This window comes from Stylophora pistillata, chromosome 8, assembly GCF_964205215.1.
Source record: "Stylophora pistillata chromosome 8, jaStyPist1.2, whole genome shotgun sequence".
Classification (NCBI taxonomy): domain Eukaryota; kingdom Metazoa; phylum Cnidaria; class Anthozoa; order Scleractinia; family Pocilloporidae; genus Stylophora; species Stylophora pistillata.
This window is the reverse complement of record NC_142526.1, coordinates 17475578-17497183: the sequence shown is the minus strand read 5'-3', so window position 1 is coordinate 17497183 and position 21606 is coordinate 17475578. Positions and strand designations below refer to the sequence as shown.

The window sequence follows — 21606 nt, the reverse complement described above, 5'->3', positions numbered from 1 at the left end:
AGACCCTGTTCGCGGATTCTTGACGGAAACCACTCATGTGTCTAGCCCGCTAGATCGGATTAAGCCGACTGAATTTTTCTGCTTGTAACCCTTTACCCCACTTGTATTCTGCGACTTGTCAAGCGATGTGAATTTTACGTCAAGAGCCGATATTGATTTCATCTTTGTGACGGGCGCGAAACTCCAACTTCTGTGTCGTTTAAGACTAGCGAAACCCGAAAGGTACAACAGTGTTGAAAGACTCTACTGGTAGAAGTATGGCCGAACTACCTGCGGATGTTATTTTGGGTGAGTATTTAAAAGTTGTGTGTTATGATCCTACTGCGAACCACAGTTAGCAACCTTTGGTGTTTATCCAATGTACGATCACTCGATCTCAATTGACTTAGTGTGAACGTACTATTATATAGAAACTAAAAATCTGAAGACTACCAAATTGGATTAGATTATTTTAGCTTAAAAGCTAAGCTTTGCGAATGTGTCTCTCTTACTTTTGAATCTGTCATGGCAATCCAACTGTTTTCAGTCAAGCAACACAATTTTCAAGAGGTTGGTTGTATAAACTTATTGTTTCTTTTTATATCCAAAACTATTGATTATCGGTCAACCGGAGCGAAGACGCGATTTTCGTTTATTCTAAAACTTCGTCAACCTCACTTGATATCTTTGATTTCGATATATTTCGGAGGAAAGAAAACCAAAATTTGACTGTCTACGCCTGATCTGTTTAATCCAGCGATTTTTGAAAACCAAGTTTCGTCATGGTAGTTTATCCAGATCAATGCAGTGGTCAAACCGAAAACTTTTGTTTGTTTATAGTTCGAAACGAATCTTCGATGTTACATGTACTTTCATTGTGTTCGACAACAGACATACTTTTCAGTTACGAACTTTGTTTAGCTTAAGATCGGTTTTTGACAGGTAAAACAGATTAATTTATTCTTAAACCAGCAGGTTACGAGCTGTTTCATTGACAGAGACATAACAATATTCAATTTCACTTGCTTGTAATGCAAAAGACAGTCTGATATTTGCATAACACCGGTTCAATGCATATAAAAAGCAAGGAGATCTTTTTAAAATCTATGGAGAAAATTTGGATTTGGGAGTCAGCCTACAAAACATGTTTAGTTAAGTTTTGCGATACTTTTTCAAACAGCCGTGATATGAATAATTTTATAGTATTTTGAATACTTTCTGGAAACCTTGGAGTTGCGTTCGTTGTCACAAATTTTCATTTAATTTTATGCCACCAAACAGAAAGTGATAGCAAATAAGCAGCTGGAAAGATTAGTAGATTCGGAGAAGTGATCGCTCTTTTTGTATGCAAGCTAAGGCCTAACAGATATTTTTGCCATATCAGTGATAGTGATATTTCGGCGACAATACTATGAATCGGTGCCAAGAATTGTCGTTAAGTAGAAGCGTTTTATTTTGGCCATTGTCAAGTGACAATCACATGGGTTAATTGGAAGCTTCACCCATGTAACCAGGACATAGTGAAGGAAAACCTAGAAATGAAGTTATGAAAGATTGAATGACATGAGAAAGAAGTTTAGAGAGATCCAGGAAATCCCAATGTGTAATTAAGGTCCAGGATTTCTCAATTAATGTATTGTAGCAAGAATACTTTATTGGCATGCTCAGTGTATCTTTGTCTTCAAACAGCAATACACAACCATAATTAACATATTCTTTGTTCAATATTTGAAATGCAGAGAAGAGAGCAGATTTGTTATATTTTAACACTAAACTTTGTAAAGCAATGGTATAAGGATACAAACATTTCCATAATCTTCCCAATTTAACAGTGAGCCTTGTTTAGTTTTGGACTGTAAAGGTTGTTTTTGTATTGCATCATTTGAGTCTACAGATTCCAGAATATTTAGAAAGGTGGTGCCTTTTTTCATTTCTTCTTTAGTGTTTTTATGTACAAAATTGTAAAATAGTTTGTATCTGTTAAGTATTGTTAAGTTTAAATACACCTTATCGCCTTTGTTTTCAAATTAACACACATGCGACGGATACAATTTTCTATGCACAACTACAATTCTGTTTACATTTAACTTTGAATCAAATGCACAAATCTAACTGCTTAAGAAAGATATTTTAAAATTACATTTTTAGCACATTATGTTCTAAAGCTATATGAAATTGGAGGTTAGCGAGTTAAACCTTGCCAATATCCCAATTTCCCCTCTTTGATGGACAAAGGCATGACACACTTCTTTTTCACTTCTAAAATAAATCTCTTTTAGTTTTAACAACCAACAATTACTCATTTTATTTTAAGCATCAAAGTAACAGAGGCATCACAATTCATTTAGGATTCATCAAGGATTGTTGATCACTTAAGATAACTGAATGACTGACTCAGGAGGTGACTTCTACTTGTATTATTGTTGACAATCAATTATTATAAGTGGGAGGGGGGGTAGGGGGTTGGCTGGTACATTTTCATTTTCCTCCACATAATTTCAAGTGACCCTGTTCTTACCACTGCATTAAGTACTGTGACCTCTCCCCCCCTCAAGTTAAGAAATGGTTAGCCTGCAGTGTGCAACCATCGAGTTATACATGCATGCGGGAGGTTGCTATAAGCATGAAAGAAGTGTAAGAGTCGCATGAGGCGATAGCCAAGTGCGACTCTAGCTTCTTGAGTGTTTAGCAAACCTCCCAAGTGCATCCATAACTCAATGGTTGCATGCTGCATGCTAACCATTTCTTTTATAACATTGAGACTTTCAAACATCTTTTGTTTCATGTATAAATATTTAATTGTTCAACCAGCTGATTAAGCTCCTGCTTGCTCAAGTTCGCAAATTTTGAACTCTAAGCTGGAGACCCGACAAAAACCTTGAGCTCCAAATTTGGCAGCTCACAAGAATTATCTTCCTTATATCTGGAAAAATTACAAAATTTGTCTATATTTCACAAGCAAAATATCTACAAAAAACTGGAATTATGTTGTGTGTAGTGGCAACATCGACGAAAAAGTTGCCGTGAAAAAAAAAAGCAAAACAAACTGACGTCAGCGTGCAACCCACAGGGAAATGGATCAAGTGTATGAGCCAATCAGAGCGCACGCTTTTGTAAAGCCATGTTATAAAGTGGTTTGTTGTAGGTCCCCTCAGACCACCTCAAAGCATGACTCCTTGAATGTGGTTGCAGAAGTTTTATGCAGTCCCTCATTTTTAAGGTTAATGAAAAGGTATAACACCCTCACCATTTGCATCCACCCTTCTGCCCTATTACATATGACAGGCTACTTATTCAGTATCATTTGTATTCTTTTTCGTAAAGTTCTATGAAAGAGATGCTTTCAGTCTAAAATGCAACATGTGACAAATGAGGAGACAATATTTCAAAAACTTAAATGAGAAAATAAAGTCATCTTTGTCAGATTTCAGATGTTGATCCCTGCATTGGCATGAGAAGGGATACATTCAATCAGTACATCTTGACAACATTACTGAGAATCAACTTTCAGCTTTTGTTTAAACTAAATTAGTTTTCAGAGACCTGCATATTTTTCTCCAGGTTTTCTATTATTGTAAGTATTATAACCTCATAGACAAACATGCTATGTTCACTTCCTTTTTTTAGTGAATTTTCTGATCTATGATTAGAAAAATTGTTTAATATATAGTTAATATGTATTTCATTCTTTTTTTCAATTTGAAAGATTCATGTACATGTAGTTTATTTTAAGAAGTCTCTTTTAATTACAGATTAAAGCAATAGGTTTGATTTATGCCATTTTAATTATTTAAAGCATTCAACAATCAAATGGTTTTTTTTTTTGGTCTGGAAATGAAAGTGATGAATAATAGATGTGCTTGCAAGCATAAATCTTTGGCACATGATAGCTTACATGATGCTAACATGGCTTCAACAATCCTGTGTTGGTTTGAGGTATAAATTCAATGTTGCTGTCTTTATTTCTTCTGCTTTTTTATTATGTCTCATGTTGTAAATTCTGCTGGCTATTAGATTAATAAGATACATATTTCTCTTTAAAAATAAGATAATTTGTGATGCTCAAATATATTATACCAAAAGTTTTATTTTCATATTTGTAATTTTCTGAGAAAGGTACACAGTGGAATGTTATTTGGGAGTGGATATATTGCAAAAAATAACTTTTTTTAATTGTTTCATAAATTCAGTAGATTATTTTGTTTTCTTTAGATATTTTAACTCTCCAGGTATGTTCTTAATTGCTTGTAAAAATTTCTGATTGAAAATGAATTGAGATATCTTTTGAAAATCTTTGAATTTTGTGCAACTCGTTTTGTTTAGCCAGCAATTTCTTCAATGATATTTCCTCAGTCTTCTCTGCATGTTGCTTTTGTTTCTTGCTGTCACACATTTTGATTTATTTCATGTCTGTAGACTTTGACAACAAACACTTTTACTCATTCCATGCTGCAGATTCAAAATCTTCTATTTTAACTTTGAAATTACATGTACACATATACAATTTCATTTGAATATCCTTTTTTCACTCCCTGTTACCAGTAGAATTGAACAGTCAGCGTTACATAGTTCTTACATATATTTCAAAGTTTTTTCAGAATGACTGTCTTAAAATTACCAAAGGGAATACTTACAGATGGAAAGTTTCAAAATGGAATTTTACACTGTGTCTTAATAAAAAGAAAATAAGATCATGTAGAATTTGGCCGAATAATAACAACTAAAGGTTACCAAAGGACATCCCATACAAATAACAGAGGCAAAGGTGTGAAATAGTTTGTGAAATATTTGGTGAAAGTGGTTATCTCAGAAAGAAATGTCATATTCCTTTGAAAAGTGATTTTATATTTGTTGATCCTTTGAATTAGTTTGGAATTCTTTAGGATTTTCATCATAATCACTTCCTATATTTTGTGAACATTCAGAGTTTGAATATATCCAAATTTTTTTTTCTAAATTAATCCTAATTTATAAATTTGCTTTAACTCCATAGAATTTCAAGCTGGACTTTCAAAATTGAATATTTTCCTTCAAAACACATTATCAAGTGAATTCCTGAGCAGTGAAGCTGATGTGCACAAAAAAGAATGTGTTACTCTTGTGGAAGGACTGATTAATTCTCTAAACAACATGAAAAACAGCAACATAAAGGATGAAAACCTCCTTAATGGTAGACTCTCTATTTCAAGTCAGTCATTGGATGAAACAAATGATTCAAATGGAATTACTGACCAGGGGATTCCCCGCAGTGGTTCCCTCCCAGATATGTCCAGTTATGTTCAACCTGAGGATTCAGGGAACTGGCAAGCAAGCAAGAGTAAAAAGGTATTTAGAACTTTAGTGCAGAACACTAAAAATGAATTATGTGGTCAATCAAAAGTGTTTAAGACTATGGCCATTCCTACATATACATTATTTTTTCCTAAGTTCAAGTAAAGAATATTTGAAGGTATATTTATCTCCTTCTATGATAATTATCTCACCCAGAGCAAGAAAAGATTTTGCCCTTCAGTCGATTTGCTTGGAGCTCTGCTCTGCTCTGCTGACAGTTTTGGAAAAAAAAAATTATGATTTAAAATTAGTCAATAAGTTAAGATTCAACTTTTAAATTGAACACAATAAGTAAATATGATTGTGTAATGATAATAATAATAATAAAAGTGATCAAATGGAATGATGGTAGGACAACTGCAACAATCAACATTATGGTGTCTTTTCAAAGTATGTAAAGTACTCTGTTGGAACACTGTCAATTTTGTGAAATCACAAAATTGTTGACTGTTGCAGTGATAAATGAATATTGTTATAGTTTCAAGAAATAAAAAAAATCCGATTATAAAAACTATCAATTTAAAGCAAATCAAAGATTTTCAACAAACTCTTTTACCTCTCTACCTTTTTTGCTCTTCCATTTTCATTCTTAGTGGTGTAACAAATTAATCATGTAATTTTTCACTTGTGTAATTCAATAAACATTTCAGTAAGTTTTGGCTGACTTTGCTGGACAGATCAGTGTTTGATACACCAGGTGGCAAGACAAGGTCTAAAAATGTTCACTAAGCAGGTTTATTACAGCAGATTTGAACTTTTAGGTCTGAACATTTATTAAATTATGACATCTCAATATTGATTTGTTTTAAACTTAAACTCACTAACTTTTACTGTTCTTTCTTGGAACTTCTAACATAAACAGGGATCCTATTATGCAGACTTTGATCATGAAGAAATTAACCTAAATGACTTGCGTCAACTCGTTATCTATCATCCCGTTGAAGAAGATGACACCTCTGACAATAATGAGAATGATGTTCATTGTCATAACACCCTAAATACTTCAAATGAATTAAACACATCAAACCGGTCACCGGTCAATAAACGAAAAAGTCGTAAGAGAGACAGTGCAGCACTATTTGACATTTCTCTTGAGGATTTAACTGAGCCAGATTTTGCAGGACTCTTGAGGGAGAAGCACAGTGAAAAGCTCTGGTGGTGTGTCCTTATTGACCAGCATCTGTGCATATTTCCTTCTCAAGATCCAGAAGAAGTGGCATATGATGTTATCATCATGCCATGTTGTCAGATTTCTTTGGACGATCGGCTTATGCGCACACCAGTGTTTAGACTGACCCAGTCAGACATGGCACCTTGGGTGTTTGTTGCTTTTGATAATGATGAACTTAAAGAGTGGATGAAGGTTCTAACTATTGCTGCATCTGCTGGTAAAAGTTCCTCTGTTACACCTTCTAATACAGATGAAAAAAAGGCCTCTGTTCCTCCCCAAGCTCCTCTCATGCAGTCCATTTTAGAAGAGGAGGAGGAGGAACTTGATGAATTTGCAGAAGAATCTCTGTGTAGCTCTTTTCAATCAGATGTTAACCATCTTTCATCTCAATCCTTCAAGAAATCTTTCGAGTTAAATAAGGTAAAGGGCCCTAAATTTATTAAATTAATCTTCCTAAATCTTTGAATGATAATTTAAAGTTTATTTTTTTTTTATTGCTAACTTACACATTTTTATTTTAATTGTGCCTTGTTGTGCAAACATATTGTTATTGTTTTGCTTAAAATTACTTTGAACTTTTTATTATAACTGAAATCCTCAAATCAGGGCATACCTCAAATTTAGGATGTTTGATTTATCTGAGAGCTTGCAGTGATGTTTTATTGCTATAACACACAAACCATACAATGAAAGTATTAAATTATTGCTAAGAAATTTAGCACATAAAATGAGTCATCAATATTAAGGTAAAACTTAACATTCTTCATCAATCAAGGGGTGTGAGTTTATTGACTCAACGTAGTCCTGGAAGAAGACTTTTGTCTATGGCAATGGCAGTTTGAGAGTCTCATTAAAAGTCATCATTAGAGTTAAGTGAGGACTTGTTTCTCAGTTGAGTGTTACACCTATAAGTCAATTTTGCTGTCATGTTATTGGCTGCTGAACTTACATGTTGGTAGCAAATATAGTTAATTGTTGGTTTGGCATTTTGATCTGTTGGTTAAGTCAGTTTGTCGTGTTTCATTTTGGGTATTCTTTATCGAGCCATCTTTATTGCTATTCAAAGTTATCTGTTGGTTAAGTCAGTTTGTCGTGTTTCATTTTGGGTATTCTTTATCGAGCCATCTTTGTTGCTATTCAAAGTTATCTGAGGTTAATTGGAGTGTCAGGTGTGGCAATTAGTACAATCTAGCTAGAGAAAGTGCAACTATATTTAGCAAGTTTTATCACCAGATCATAAACTGCAAAATGAATTTGTCTAACATGTCATGGATACAGTCTCTTTACTGCACATAAATAGAAGTTTCTAGAGAGGGTGGTGTAACTGCCCATAAATATAAAAATTTGAATAAACTTATCTATATTTTAAGCCACATTTGATGTTGAATTTAAAATTCCATGTTCTAGAGAGGAATGCTACACTACTTTTTTTGCATCTTTTTCCAAGTGGAGTGACGCATGCATTAAGGGAGCATTTTAAAGCAATCTTCCCCAGTGAAAATTGAAGAAGCTTAATCAATATTGTTTGTGATATCTGCAGAATCAGTTCTCCAGTTACTCTGAACACTTAACCTTGTGTGAGGTGTGATAATTTTAACTGCAAATTGCTGATACAGTTTTTAACTTAATATCATCAAAATAACACTTAATAAATAAAGCTGCTGGTGAATGTCTATGAATATTTATGACTCTCAATATCTTGTTTCAGTATTGTCTCAGTTGCTTGATATAACATCATTTTTAACTCTGGTATATATATATATATATAGATTTTCTAAGAATTTGGTAAATGTAATTTTATTACCAAAGAAAATTTGATATTTTTAAAGATGTTCTAAATCTTGGTTTCCTGATTTCAAACTAAAATCTAAATTGTTTTAAATTGATGTACCTTGATAAAGTTGAGATGCGATGAAACTAGTCGTTGCCTTAATGCCTAGCCAGATGTCTGGGAAAATAGGTGTGCCATGCCTAATTAAAATGAATCAATATCAATTTTATATATTGGGGTAAATTTATATGTAAATTACTTGATAGCAGACAGAACTGAAAAACGTTATTAGTGTATCGAAGGAGTGTTGGGTTATTTGAGAATTTGGCTTTGAATTTACAAGTACATTTGGAAATCAACCCCAATGCCTTGTCTTGCAAAGCTTGTTGCTTACATTCAGAGCTGGGCAATTGGATCACGTGTATGTATATTAATTGGAATAACACAGAACTGATATGTGATATTTGTAAATATTTCATATGAGAGGAAGTATAGATATGAACAATGCTACAAGAATACATGTACCCACTAAATATTACTGCAAGCAGTTGTGTGATGTCGTATGCTGTAGAAATGAAGACAGTTCGGGCCTGGTGGAAGGATGTCTGTTGTGTTGTAAGGGACAAGTTTTTGCTTTGTATACAGTCATCAAATTAGATCAAATTTCAAGGCTTGGCCAAACAGCAAAGGGAAAATTTCCATACATTGTGGATGTTGTGATTGGAGTTTCACTATTAATAACAAATCCTAGGAATGGAAACTGTATTATTGGCAAAAATTGTAGAAACCATTTGTAAAATATGATAGCTCAACATTATTAAAAGCCTATTATAATTATAGTGTTCTTGTTAGTATATTCACTTTTTCTTTTTTTTTTATGCATTTTTGTGAGTCTATTATTGTGTTATATATAGGCATTGTTATGGTAGATAGTGAGTTGCCAAGAGAGAAGAATGCAAACAAATTATTTAGTTGTGTTCAAGGTATTGCTGATAGTATGTATAATTGCTTTCACAGAGTGACAACAATCCACCAGTAAGTTATGTGAATGGAGAGGCTGTGGAAAATGGTTATGAGAAAAAAGGCTTTCCTGCGCTACCTAAGAGGCCTGATGAAGTTGATGGGGAACAGTTTGGAGAGGATATTTATGAAGCAGTAGCAAACCAAAAGGCAGTCCAGGAGAACTTTCAAGATGATGGATTTGCTACAGATGAATTTGATTCAGGTTCATCAGATGGTGGTGATGTATCAACAAGCCCCCAAACACAACCAGTTCAAAAAACCAAAAAGACAAAGCAATTCTTTAAATGGCTTAAGAAGAAGGCAAAGAAGGACAAGCTCTTTAGTAGTCCCGAGGATGGAGTTGCCTTGGCAGGTTATGCATACAAGTCAAATGACAGCTCCAAGCGCTGGTTCTTGATAAGAGAACAGAAGTTGCATTGTTTCAAGACGATCAAAGACGAGGATCCTGAAATAACATTTGACCTGAATGGAAGCGAGATCAAAGTGGGAGAGGAAGAAAAGGCCAAACTTTCCATTCAGGTGCTGAGAGATGGTGCAATTCATTTTACACTAGTGGCCAAAAATTTGAAAGACTGGGAACGCTGGAAAAAGGCTTTCTTATTAGAATCTGGATTTATTCAACTTGCTGTCTCACCAACAGATACAAATTCAGGTTTTTATGATCAGGAGGAAGATGAAGAAGAAGGAGACTATGTTACTCCTGTAGTTTCTCCAGGATTAGAGAAGACTCCTATACCTACAAGTAAAACTTTCCCATTAAATAATAACAATGAGACATATGATGAAGACCTTTATATGGAAGTTGTTCCTTCTACGGTGACAACTGTGGAAAAATTGAAATCACCATCACCATCATCAAGTCTGCTGGAATTAGGGCCACTTCCTCCTCTGCCTCCTGATCTACTGCCACGGAACACTCCAGATGGTGCAGAGGGAGATACAAATGAAGAGAACTGTCCTAACATATCAGAGAGCGAGGATATTTATGAAGAAGTTTCCTCCTCAGTTGCCAATGCTGATAAAGTAATCAAATGGCAGGGCCTAAATTCCAAAAAATTAGAGGTGTGCCCTGCTGGTGTTCAAGGCAAACCTTCTGATAAAGCAGCTAAAGGTTAGATACATTGTCATTTCATTAACTATCCAGTTATTAGATTACTCAAAATACAATTACATCCACCGTTTTCCAAATAAATGATGGACAAACACAACATTACTCAGGATTCGGCTTACCACAATATAGTGTCCAATTGAGTTTCAAGTTAATAAATCTAATATTCTATTTTGTGAGATGGATAGAAATACTTTTGTGTACTTAATGGCCCTGTCATACACTAAATGTGGTTTGTCTGCATGGACTTGAAACTTGATTTTTGATCCTCTTAATGTTTTGAGAATCAATGTGAATGGAGTTCTGAAGAATTTTTCTCAGCAGATTTAACCATTAAACTCCCAACAGCCGATTGCTAATTTTCCCCTCTAGCTGCTACACATTTCCTTATAAATTAGTTATAAGAATTAGATCAGGTTAACAACTCCTTTTTGATGAGTTCGAGTATTCTCATTACCTGTTTGCTGGATAACGTATGGAAATTATGGGGAGGAGTTATCTGTTAATAACTTCCGGGACTTATGGATCAAGGGAAAAATTAATTTTGAGAAAAGAGTCAGCTGTTTCAAAAATGAGCTTTGTTTGATTTCCTTTACTCCTCGAGGGTTATTCATACATACGGGTAATTTTTGTAATTATTTACCTTATAAAAGAAATGATATTTGAAAGCAAATGGGCAAGCTGTTGTTGACTTTTGAATTAAAAAAGATGACTTAAGTGAGCTTAATTAGGTGGCATCAATCTTTCACAAACAGTATTACATGTATTACATTACTCACATTTCATAGGTTTCCATAATTTAAATAATTACCTCTGCTGTACTCCTTTTTTTTCCAGGTCCTGTCCCTGCTGGTGTTTTGGATGGCGGTATTGAAGACAGTGCTATGACTGCATCATCATTTCTGGACAGTTCTTCAAAACCCTCTGCAGGCAGACTTAATTCATCAGTCGGAGCGTGGTGTACCAAAGGCAATGATAAACAGCAGTATCTTCAAATCGACCTTGGTAACAATTTTTAATTGTTATTCGACTGAATGATTCTAACTAAACCTTTCACTGTGGTTAATTCAGCTTGACCGAGGGATAGCTTGTATTTGAGGCATATTTACGCCGAGGATCGCGGAGGATTTCAACTTCTTCGTGAAACAATACTCACAAGCAAGGAGTTAAGATGTAACTCATCAACTTTTACTATTTTTATCATCCAATTACAGGTCGGAACCATTCCTGTATTTAGTCGCTAGTCATTTCATTTCGTGTGGCTGCCATGTTGGGAAGAGATGTAAATTCTTTCTAGGGGGGGGACCCTAGGGGAAGGAGATAAGCAAGAGGACACAGGGGAGGGGTGTGTGGGAGAACCACTGCCAGTGTTCGTGAAGGATTTATGGACCCGTTAGGTCATATCTATTAAGTTATATCAAGGGATTATACATATTCTGTGAAATGAACGATGTAACCAGATAAGAACTTCATAAGGAAGGAAATGGATTCTGAAAGTAAGTAATGTGAATTATTTAAAATTTTTTTAGGTGAGGTGGACAGAGTGTGTGGAGTGGCTACACAAGGAAGACCAGGTTTTCTTGATCAGGGAGGTTGGTTTGTTAAGACTTACACACTGGCTTACAGCAAAAATGGAGAAAACTGGGCCAATTATAAAGAATTTGGAATTGCTAAGGTAAAATCATTAGTTTGCTGTTTTTTTGGAGGTATCTCCAACTCAGCCAGAAATTTACCAAAATAATACAACTGTTATACAGTGTAAACCCTTCACACCCTAACATCAGTATGCATATTCTCCATACTGTTCTCTTTACATTTCTTATGGTATTGGCAAGGAGAATTTGGTTAACAATCAAGAGCTTCAGGAGTGGCTGGTCATTACCCGAATTCTCATAACCTTAATGTTTGATTCAGTAGAGTGATGTTTTGAGAAATTAGATGCTAGTCAGTCTCAGGAAATACAATATGCACTTAGAGGATATGGAAACTTTGGGATGTAATGACATTTTCTGTACACTTGTATTTTGCTTAGGGTTTTGTTATTTTTTCTTTAAGATTTTTTTCTATTTGACCTTCAAATTTCTTACGCTTGACGAAGCTGTGAAATTTCATTGGGTGACATGATTGTGTGAAGGACGTTCCCTCCGCAACATGTTGCCGGTGATCCCCTTTACCTCCGCTTCTCAATGACTTTTAGCTCTGTAATCTTTTAGCTCTGTAATCTTTTAGCTCTGTAATCTTTTAGCTCTGTAATCTTTTAGCTCTGTAATCTTTTAGCTCTGTAATCTTTTAGCTCTGTAATCTTTTAGCTCTGTAATCTTTTAGCTCTGTAATCTTTTAGCTCTGTAATCTTTTAGCTCTGTAATCTTTTAGCTCTGTAATCTTTTAGCTCTGTAATCTTTTAGCTCTGTAATCTTTTAGCTCTGTAATCTTTTAGCTCTGTAATCTTTTAGCTCTGTAATCTTTTAGCTCTGTAATCTTTTAGCTCTGTAATCTTTTAGCTCTGTAATCTTTTAGCTCTGTAATCTTTTAGCTCTGTAATCTTTTAGCTCTGTAATCTTTTAGCTCTGTAATCTTTTAGCTCTGTAATCTTTTAGCTCTGTAATCTTTTAGCTCTGTAATCTTTTAGCTCTGTAATCTTTTAGCTCTGTAATCTTTTAGCTCTGTAATCTTTTAGCTCTGTAATCTTTTAGCTCTGTAATCTTTTAGCTCTGTAATCTTTTAGCTCTGTAATCTTTTAGCTCTGTAATCTTTTAGCTCTGTAATCTTTTAGCTCTGTAATCTTTTAGCTCTGTAATCTTTTAGCTCTGTAATCTTTTAGCTCTGTAATCTTTTAGCTCTGTAATCTTTTAGCTCTGTAATCTTTTAGCTCTGTAATCTTTTAGCTCTGTAATCTTTTAGCTCTGTAATCTTTTAGCTCTGTAATCTTTTAGCTCTGTAATCTTTTAGCTCTGTAATCTTTTAGCTCTGTAATCTTTTAGCTCTGTAATCTTTTAGCTCTGTAATCTTTTAGCTCTGTAATCTTTTAGCTCTGTAATCTTTTAGCTCTGTAATCTTTTAGCTCTGTAATCTTTTAGCTCTGTAATCTTTTAGCTCTGTAATCTTTTAGCTCTGTAATCTTTTAGCTCTGTAATCTTTTAGCTCTGTAATCTTTTAGCTCTGTAATCTTTTAGCTCTGTAATCTTTTAGCTCTGTAATCTTTTAGCTCTGTAATCTTTTAGCTCTGTAATCTTTTAGCTCTGTAATCTTTTAGCTCTGTAATCTTTTAGCTCTGTAATCTTTTAGCTCTGTAATCTTTTAGCTCTGTAATCTTTTAGCTCTGTAATCTTTTAGCTCTGTAATCTTTTAGCTCTGTAATCTTTTAGCTCTGTAATCTTTGCTTGAGAGCCAACTTTGACTGATTTACTTTGCCATCCAGAGCAAAAATAATCCAGTTAGCTTGTGCGTTTCTTTGCTTTCAAATTGCTCGCATCAGTTTTGGTTCGAACTCGTATTTTTAAAACATTGTATTTTCTGACAGGTTTTCCAGGGTAACAGCGATCCTGACACAGTAGTCACGAACATGCTGAAAATGGCAGTGAACGCGCGTTATGTGAGGGTTAAGCCCCAGTCTTGGCATAACCACATTGCCATGCGTGTTGAGGTCTACAAAGGAGAAGCTAGTGAGTTGCATTCATATTATTATAGGTGCTTCTTTTCAAAGGAAAAAAAAAGTTTGTGTGTTTTTCCAAATGAATAAAGATAAGTGATATCAGAAAGGCATCATGTGAATTTGGTTATCTCAGTGATTCAGTTGTTGTCTCTGGCCTTGTTTGGATAGCCCAATATTTTTGTACAATCGATGAAGCGTTAGGCTAATTCAGTTCATTTTCATCCACGCTTGAATGATCGAGAATAAGAAAGGAAAAAGAGAAGGCCCTTTTTGTGTGCCCAAGTTATCCCTTAAATGTTCCGCGCTCGAAAACTTCAACGCAAGTTTTACCATAATAAGGTACGTGAAAGCAAACATCCTGAAACTAAATTTGCCAAACATGTTTTAAATTAATACAGACAGGCTCCTAAGAAACACAGACTTAATTGATTATATCTCGGTTGCTTCACTACGGAAAACTTAACCTTGTAACTCTTAAGATTTCATTAGTAATTCTCCTGACTGTCTGCCTTACGATTCTAATGATGTTAGTGCAGAGAATTTGGTTTATAACATAACCAAAGTAAAGCGCGCGCTCTGATTGGTCAATTTAGCGTCCCCCATTTGCCCATGGGTGTACACTGCTGACGTGAGCAAATGCAAAGACTATTTCTCCGCGCGCGCTTGTTTTTTTCTGGTCACGTAAGATTTTTTAAATAAAAGGGAACTCTTTAGCTACAATGTATCAATGTTATGTTATAAAACAAATGGTAAACACCAGAGCGTACACTATTGAGTTATGGATGCACTTGGGAGGTTTGCTAAGCACTCAAGAAGCTAGGCGATAGCCTCGAGCGACTCTTACGCTTCTTTCGTGCTTAGCAACCTCCCGCGTGCATCCATAACTCAATAGTGTACGCTGTGGAGTTTACCATTTGCTAAATTTGACCAACCAATAATCCCCCAAATTGATTTTTTTCTTTACTCTCATCCCATGTCTGCTTGATACTGTATTGATATTGTAAGGAGAAATTCTTTCTTGGTCACTTTGGAGTTGAAACAGTTTTGACAGTACGAAATTGCGTAAACTTGTGTATTAGTCACTTCTTATTACACGACTCGGGCAGTCAGAGGGCCAATAACTAAAATCAGCCAATCAAAATGCTCTATTGCCGGTCAATATTCTTTAAGTATTGGACCGGGCACTGTCCCGAATGGTCCCGAATGATACCGCACTTGTGTCCCTTTGAACTTCAGTCGTATAATAAATCTCTTATTAACCAAGCTTGCTCGGGACCGTACTGGAAGAATATCGGCCCTCGGTCTTTTTTGTACGGACCTCGCTGCGCTCGGTCCGTACTGTCAAGACCTCGGGCCGATATTCTCCCAGTACGGCCCTCGCGCTTGGATAATAAGATATACTATTCCTTTTCTAATCACATGGTTTGGATCATTTTGTACGTTCTCCCTTTTTCAGGCTCGAAACTTACTGCTGGAATCCACAAATTAGCTGACACTCTAACAAAGACAACAAGAAAGAAAGCAGGTGACCGGCAACGTACCACATCCTCTCCAGTTGAGATTGAAGAGGAAGACGATTACAGCGCAGCAGAACCTACTTTAGAGAGGAAAGGTTCTTTTGATGAGAAAGTAAAGTATATCGATCGTCCATCCTCCGAGGAAAATCTTTTGGACGGAGATGAGGAACGTGACAAAGGAAAACAAGTCACTGGTTTGGATAATGAAGCTGTTACTAACGATGAAGGATTAGCTGCGGATGATTATCTTCAATTGGTGAGAGAACCCACTGAAGAGGAAAAACAGGTGGAATTGAAAGTTCAACAGAGCATCGAAGCACGTCGGAATGGAGAACAGGTACATGTTTGCGGCTGAAGTCTAAGTTTTTTATTTATGCAACACTTTCAAGGGAGACTTGTTCATCAAAGTTGTGGAAAAGAAAGTTTCACTGTTATTATATATCATCATCGTTGTCAGAATTATTACAATTTGTCAATTGCTTGAGCTATTGTATTACAGTCTGAGTCCTGTTTGCTGCGTTTGTCCTTCAAATGACAAATGTCTGTCGTTCAAAAGTAGATGCTTTCTGTTAATTAATTTTATGTTTGGGTTACTTTAAATTTTGTATAATTTGGCAATTACTACCGGCAATTTGTTTTTTAATTAGTAATCGTTGTGTCCTGTAATAACTATCTGCATTATTTAGAAATCGTTAAGCAAATTTTGGTTGATTTACATTGAATTTCGGCGACGTTTCTTATTTAGTCGCAAATAAGATTTTATTGGTCCAATACTAGGCTGTTAATTAAGGTCAAAAGATGTAGAACCTGGTAAGCAGTGTTAATTACTGGTACTTAGGAAACGCGGCATAACGGCTTTTATTTGGAAACTCAGACTCTTTTTTGTTGTTTAGAGAAAAGCAAGGTTCTCGCTACAAATCCTTCGCCTTTTTATTATATTCAAACATTTAGTTTTTTGTCATGTCTGTCTTTGTAAAGTATAAATGCCGTTATATTGTTGTAAGTACATATGATGTTTTTTTTTTTTGCGCACAGAAAACGTTTTTGTTAAATTTTTAACACAACTGTTTTGCTATTGTCCAAAGATTGGTAGATGTGAAGTATCACAAGGAATTAAAGCCAAGAAAAGTTTGTATGAGCAAACTGAGACGACCCAAGACCAAAGGAAAGACAGTTTATCAAAGGGTTCTAAGGAAAATGTGGTGGTAACAAAGAAAGAAAAATACATCGTGGAAAAGAGGGAAGTTGAGGAAGAAAAAATTGAAGGCAAAGCTAACAATGGAAAGAAGAGAAATTCTTCTGATTCATCCCAACGAGGTAATTAGCGAAGTAGTGATATTTATCAACTATCGTTCGAATGGAATTTCCAGCTAAGATTTTTAAACAGATGGTGCGGAAATTTTTCCTTCTTAAGGGCTAGAATTGGAAAGTACTCTTTGCGGTTTGTTATTCCAAACGAACGCGAGATTTCCATTTAGAGAATGGTAATGATGGTGCTAACAAAAGGAGTTTTTACTGACAAATGTTACCTACATTTAGCCAGCCTGTCTCAAGAAAAGTTATTATGTGCTCGAAGAGTCTATAATATATAGATTTAGCCAAGCCTAAAAGCGGAGCTCGCATTTTTTTTTCCCGCACGTCTCAAGAGCACAACTCCTTGCCTCGGCCAGGACTAGAACCCGGGTCGTCCGACTCAGAGCCCAGTGCACTGACCACTGGACTACTGGACAAAGCTGTGGCGTTGGCGTGCCCGCGGTACAGTTGACCGCGCACGCTAAAAGTAGCACCTTGTACGGACGCCTGCACAGTCATAAGTCCAAATTTTTTTCGGCTTGATGGGTTACCACTGCCATTTTGTATAATTATGGGGTTACGCTCTGCGAGCTCCGCTATTATGAAAAAGGGGAAAGGGACCTTGAAGTAATGATGAGTGTGCCCTTGTATAGCTCTCTGTTGGTGACGTTATGATAATTTCAATGGCACCCGGCACGGTTTTTGATGATGATGATGAATGTTGCGTAAAAAGGAAAATTAAAGTGTCGAAAAGAACCCATTGGTTTTGGTTTACCGCGCTCACTGATTGGTCGAAAAAAATCGTGCCTCCCTCGCGAATTTCAACCAATCGGACGCAAAGCTAAATCCTGCCTCTACATGGTCATTCGCGTTTTCCCGTGCTTTTCGGTTACTTTGAGTTTTGATTGGTTCTTAGTGATTTTTGCGTTTGTTCTGATTGGTTACTGTAAAAGTCACCACATATGATTATAAAGCTTATTATATAGGAGTCTTGGCAATTCTCTTCGCCAGATCCAGATATAGAACGAGAAGAGCTGGAGAAAACTGAAAAGGCTTTCCAGAAGTATGCCAAGCAGCTGAAAGAGGACGGAGGGCCTGTTGTGAAAGAAAAAAGAGCTTCTATTGTCGCCCTAAACAGACTTAACTTCGAAGACCCGAGGAGTGCCTCAAAAGCTAAAGAGAATGGAAGTTATCCTGAAAAAATGGAGAGTCTGCTCAAAGAAAAAGAAGAGCTTTTGAAGAAGATGGAAAATCTGAAAAAAAGGTTGTCAGTTGCCAAGGATAGGAAAATATTCTTTAGTCTTTCCACTTCCAGGTCCAAGGCAACCACAGATGCTGACGCTGAATTTCATGAATCCCAAAATGAAATGGCAAAGACAAAGAAAAGACTTCTGGAAATTGAGAATGAAACGAAAAATTTGAAAGTCATGGAGTTAAGGTACCAAAAGACACCTGAGAAGACAAATCCAGATAAGCTTTTTCTTCGTAGAAGTAGCAGAGAATGTAAGCTGGGATCGGTTGAGGTACAAAGCTCAAGGGTTGCTATTTCATCCCCATCTTCTGGGAAGGAAAAGGAGGAAGAGCTTGCCCAGGCAGGAAGTGTGTTGTCTCAGGTCAAGGTAAGAAGAGACAAAGATGAAAAGATTTTTAAATTGGGTCATCAATTTGTACTTGTTCCTAGTCGCCGGCTAGAAGGCAGTTTGAGGCCTCTATAAATCATTTTAAAGAACCACCCCAGAGCTCCCAAGATTTGACAACTGATTTCCCTCCTCTCGCGTCTTCTTAGAGATAAGGTAGGACGATTTGCCGTTAAACCAAAAGGACACCCTCTTGCTGACAAGTTCGCAATTCTTAAGAGCTGTTTTCTGGACTATGTTTTGAAATTGTGACAACGTTATGGGTATGAACGGGATAATTCCTTACTCGTCAGGTTTTTATACTCTACGTTTCCCATCAGAAATAAATTTCAGGGAGAAGTGTTTATCTAGTTGTTTTGAGCAGCGACAATTACATAATTACAATGTCATATGTGTTGTAGAGGGGAAAGTCGGTAAGCCAGATCTTTAAATATAGGGAATTTCATCATTACTTCTGGGGAAGGATTCGCAGTTGACAAAGGGGATGTTTTCACTCAAAATCAGGTTTTGTAAAGCCAATATTAAGCTCAGTTGCAGTTTTTATTAAACCAACAGCAAGTAACTAAAAATTGTCGCTATTTTTCAGGCATTTGAACAGATGAAGAAAAAGTGAAAGCATACGAAAACTCGGAAGTTAATCCTTTGCGGAAGAGCTCTTTTAATGTGGGGAAACATTTCATGTTTAGTTAATTTGAAACTTCTGTTTTTTGCTTTTCTCCGGAAAGGCAACATACTTGTATTCTCAAATTTGATTATTCTGTCTAATAAACTGCTGTAAGAGCCTTCATACATGCGCTGAAAGCGTAGTTGCGTCACCTTTTGAGGTTGCTGGTTTATTTTTAATTCTTATTGCGTTTTAGCAAATTGCGTTTAGTTGGTGACTTGACTTAAGTTACTTAACGTATGTGTTCTCAAGACATTGTTGAAAGAATTAAATTAAGTAATATGTATGTTGTATTAATGTCTCTGCAACGTCTTAAAAGAAGACGCCAGTTCTTATATGTATTGAGTATTCAAAACGTGTTAGTTTAAATCAGTGCATTGGAAACAATTGTTACTTCATACAATCACTTGCTATTCCTAAAACAATTTCTAGCTTAAGATGCCAAGAGAAAACCTTGTCTGAGAAGTTCAAAAGTCAAAGCGAGTGAAATCTTTCACCTTGTATTTCAGAATTTCAATCAATCGGGCAAGTCGCTGAGAGTTTTATTTCAGTGGCCGTTATTAACAAAAAGCGGGTACTTTTACTCAGTTTTACACAATTAAAAATCTCTAATATAAAATATGTAAATATTGTAGGAGAGTGATACTTTATTCCATATGTGTAGTAAAAAGAGTTTTTTTATTTTCATGTTATGTAACGGCCAAATTTGATTATCTAAGCACCTCGTTTTTATTGCTCCCCACGTATGAAAATGTAACAGACTGCTTTTTAATATGCACTTGAGTGAAAATGTTAATTTCTGCCACTTACGATAATGGTAAATTTTTTTTGGTGGCAGAAAGAGTTTTCTTTTCAAATTTTTTGATTAGCGAAGGTTCGCCAAGAATTTTTTTTTTGATGAATGTAATAAACTCAGTTTCTTTCAAGCTTTCCTAAGGTGTTACTTAATTGTTGTGTTATTTGTCAGCTGTTTTTTAAAGAAGTTTCCGAGTGTTTTTTTTTTTTCTTGGTGTTTTTTTTTTGTGTGTGTGTGTGTGAAGTGAAGCTCAAGTAACTTTAACATTAACAGCATTACTTGAGCTTGCGTAAAGATGTACCCGCCAGTTTTGGACAAAAGTAAAAACTGTTACTTAATCGATGAGCGTTGAGAGTTTTCAGTTATTTAGCAAGTAAACTTCACATTTTAAGTTCGTGAATTTCGTGGCATTTCATACTTTTGCGATTGTGTTTTCCATGCACCGACTCTCCGTTAGTTGCCTCTGTTAAAACAACCAATCATCACACAGGAGACTGTCTCAATGTGCCAATGAGGACTCAGAATGATAATTAGTAAATTTCCAGAATCGCAGGAATACGCGAAAAAACCTTGTTGTGAAAGGTCTTACTTTTGCCTTTATTTGGTAACGCTCCATATCGTTTAAGTTAGGAGTTGGCCAGTCTTTTCACAAGGTCACAGAGGATGCTTTATTCTGCGAGTAGCGAGACTAAAATTTACGTTCCCGTGTTGTACAAAACTGTTTGCCATTAAAGTCTCGGATGGCAAGAATTCATACCCCGCCTCCCCCCATGATAAAGGAGACTACTGCACAGGTGGCCCAAGCTAGATAAAGGAATTGTGACCAAAAGTGTTCAGGATTTCACTAGTAAAGTAGCCTTGCCTTACTCTGGTCACGTGTTCCGCTTTGTTTCCCGCGTGATTTTGGATCGATTCATGGTAATTTCGTCGGGTTTCGTTCCTCCAATTCTTCCTCAGTATCCCTTTTCAGAATGGCACGGAGAGCAAAGCACTAAGGCTAACAACAAGCTACTAACAAGTTAATAATCTCTGGCTATTACAAATAAGCTACCTGCAAACTCACAAGACCCAGCAGAACACACATAGAAGCAAGGAAAGGATGTTTTATTCAAAAATAGTTCGAGGTTGGAATGCAATCTCTCTATTCATTCCTATAAAAATCCTCATGATTTGCCTATTGTGTAACATAAACATTATCCTGTAGGCTTAGAAGGCTTATTGATCAAACTTGGCATTAATATGACTCGTTCGCGCGATCTCGCCTTAGCTTGTTCAGCCTTCATTGTTGTTCTTCCTTTTCCAGACGGCAGCATGTAGGCCTACGAACATGCAGAATAGGTCTCGAAAAGAAAAAGGATTATCAAACCTTTCCCGTTGCAGAAAGGAATATTAATCTGCCATGAATATGCATACAAACATTCCTTTGTTTTTATTTTGAAAAAGGTATCGTCTACAGTTGTTTGGGTGACTCGGCTGGTGACCACGAGGTTCCCTTTGAGCCTTGGACTCGTTTGTTTTTGTTATGACGATATGTAATTGGTTTAATACATCTCGCTATCTAGTCAGCCAATCAGAAACCAAAGCCGGTGTCGTAACATAAAACAACCGGCGTAAAACCGGCATTCGCCGACAGCTAAATAATGAAATGCTTACGTCAGAACGTA

General features: G+C 36.0%; 1 protein-coding gene and 1 long non-coding RNA gene across 4 annotated transcripts; one reads left to right on the top strand and one right to left on the bottom strand.

The window, feature by feature from the left end:
• The first annotated feature begins 31 nt into the window (after window positions 1–31).
• On the top strand, window positions 32–20077 carry LOC111329383 (uncharacterized). 3 transcript variants are annotated; one of them, XM_022934078.2, is made up of 11 exons: window positions 32–288; window positions 4973–5304; window positions 6173–6901; window positions 9270–10386; window positions 11221–11388; window positions 11913–12058; window positions 13904–14045; window positions 15492–15889; window positions 16638–16869; window positions 17857–18464; window positions 19069–20077. In XM_022934078.2, the coding sequence occupies exons 1-11, from the start codon at window positions 258–260 to the stop codon at window positions 19093–19095; spliced, it is 3930 nt and encodes a 1309-aa protein (XP_022789813.2). In that variant the 5' UTR covers window positions 32–257; the 3' UTR covers window positions 19096–20077. The 3 variants fall into 3 exon arrangements, with proteins under 3 accessions (XP_022789813.2, XP_022789815.2, XP_088586605.1); XM_022934080.2 differs by lacking the exon at window positions 6173–6901; XM_088730479.1 differs by lacking the exons at window positions 32–288; window positions 4973–5304; window positions 6173–6901 and adding an exon at window positions 8731–8867.
• On the bottom strand, window positions 4973–11315 carry LOC148725284 (uncharacterized). The gene is made up of 2 exons (XR_015990687.1): window positions 11195–11315; window positions 4973–8452 (listed from the first exon to the last, which is right to left on the bottom strand). It is a non-coding gene; the product is annotated as an uncharacterized LOC148725284 (long non-coding RNA).
• Window positions 20078–21606: the final 1529 nt, after the last annotated feature.

Excerpts from the sequence above, each read along its gene's own strand:
- LOC111329383 (XM_022934078.2), top strand. The coding sequence starts at position 258 with ATGGCCGAACTACCTGCGGATGTTATTTTGG. Across the intron at positions 5,305-6,172 it reads AAGCAAGCAAGAGTAAAAAG|GGATCCTATTATGCAGACTT; the intron begins GTATTTAGAACT and ends TAACATAAACAG. Across the intron at positions 12,059-13,903 it reads AAGAATTTGGAATTGCTAAG|GTTTTCCAGGGTAACAGCGA; the intron begins GTAAAATCATTA and ends ATTTTCTGACAG.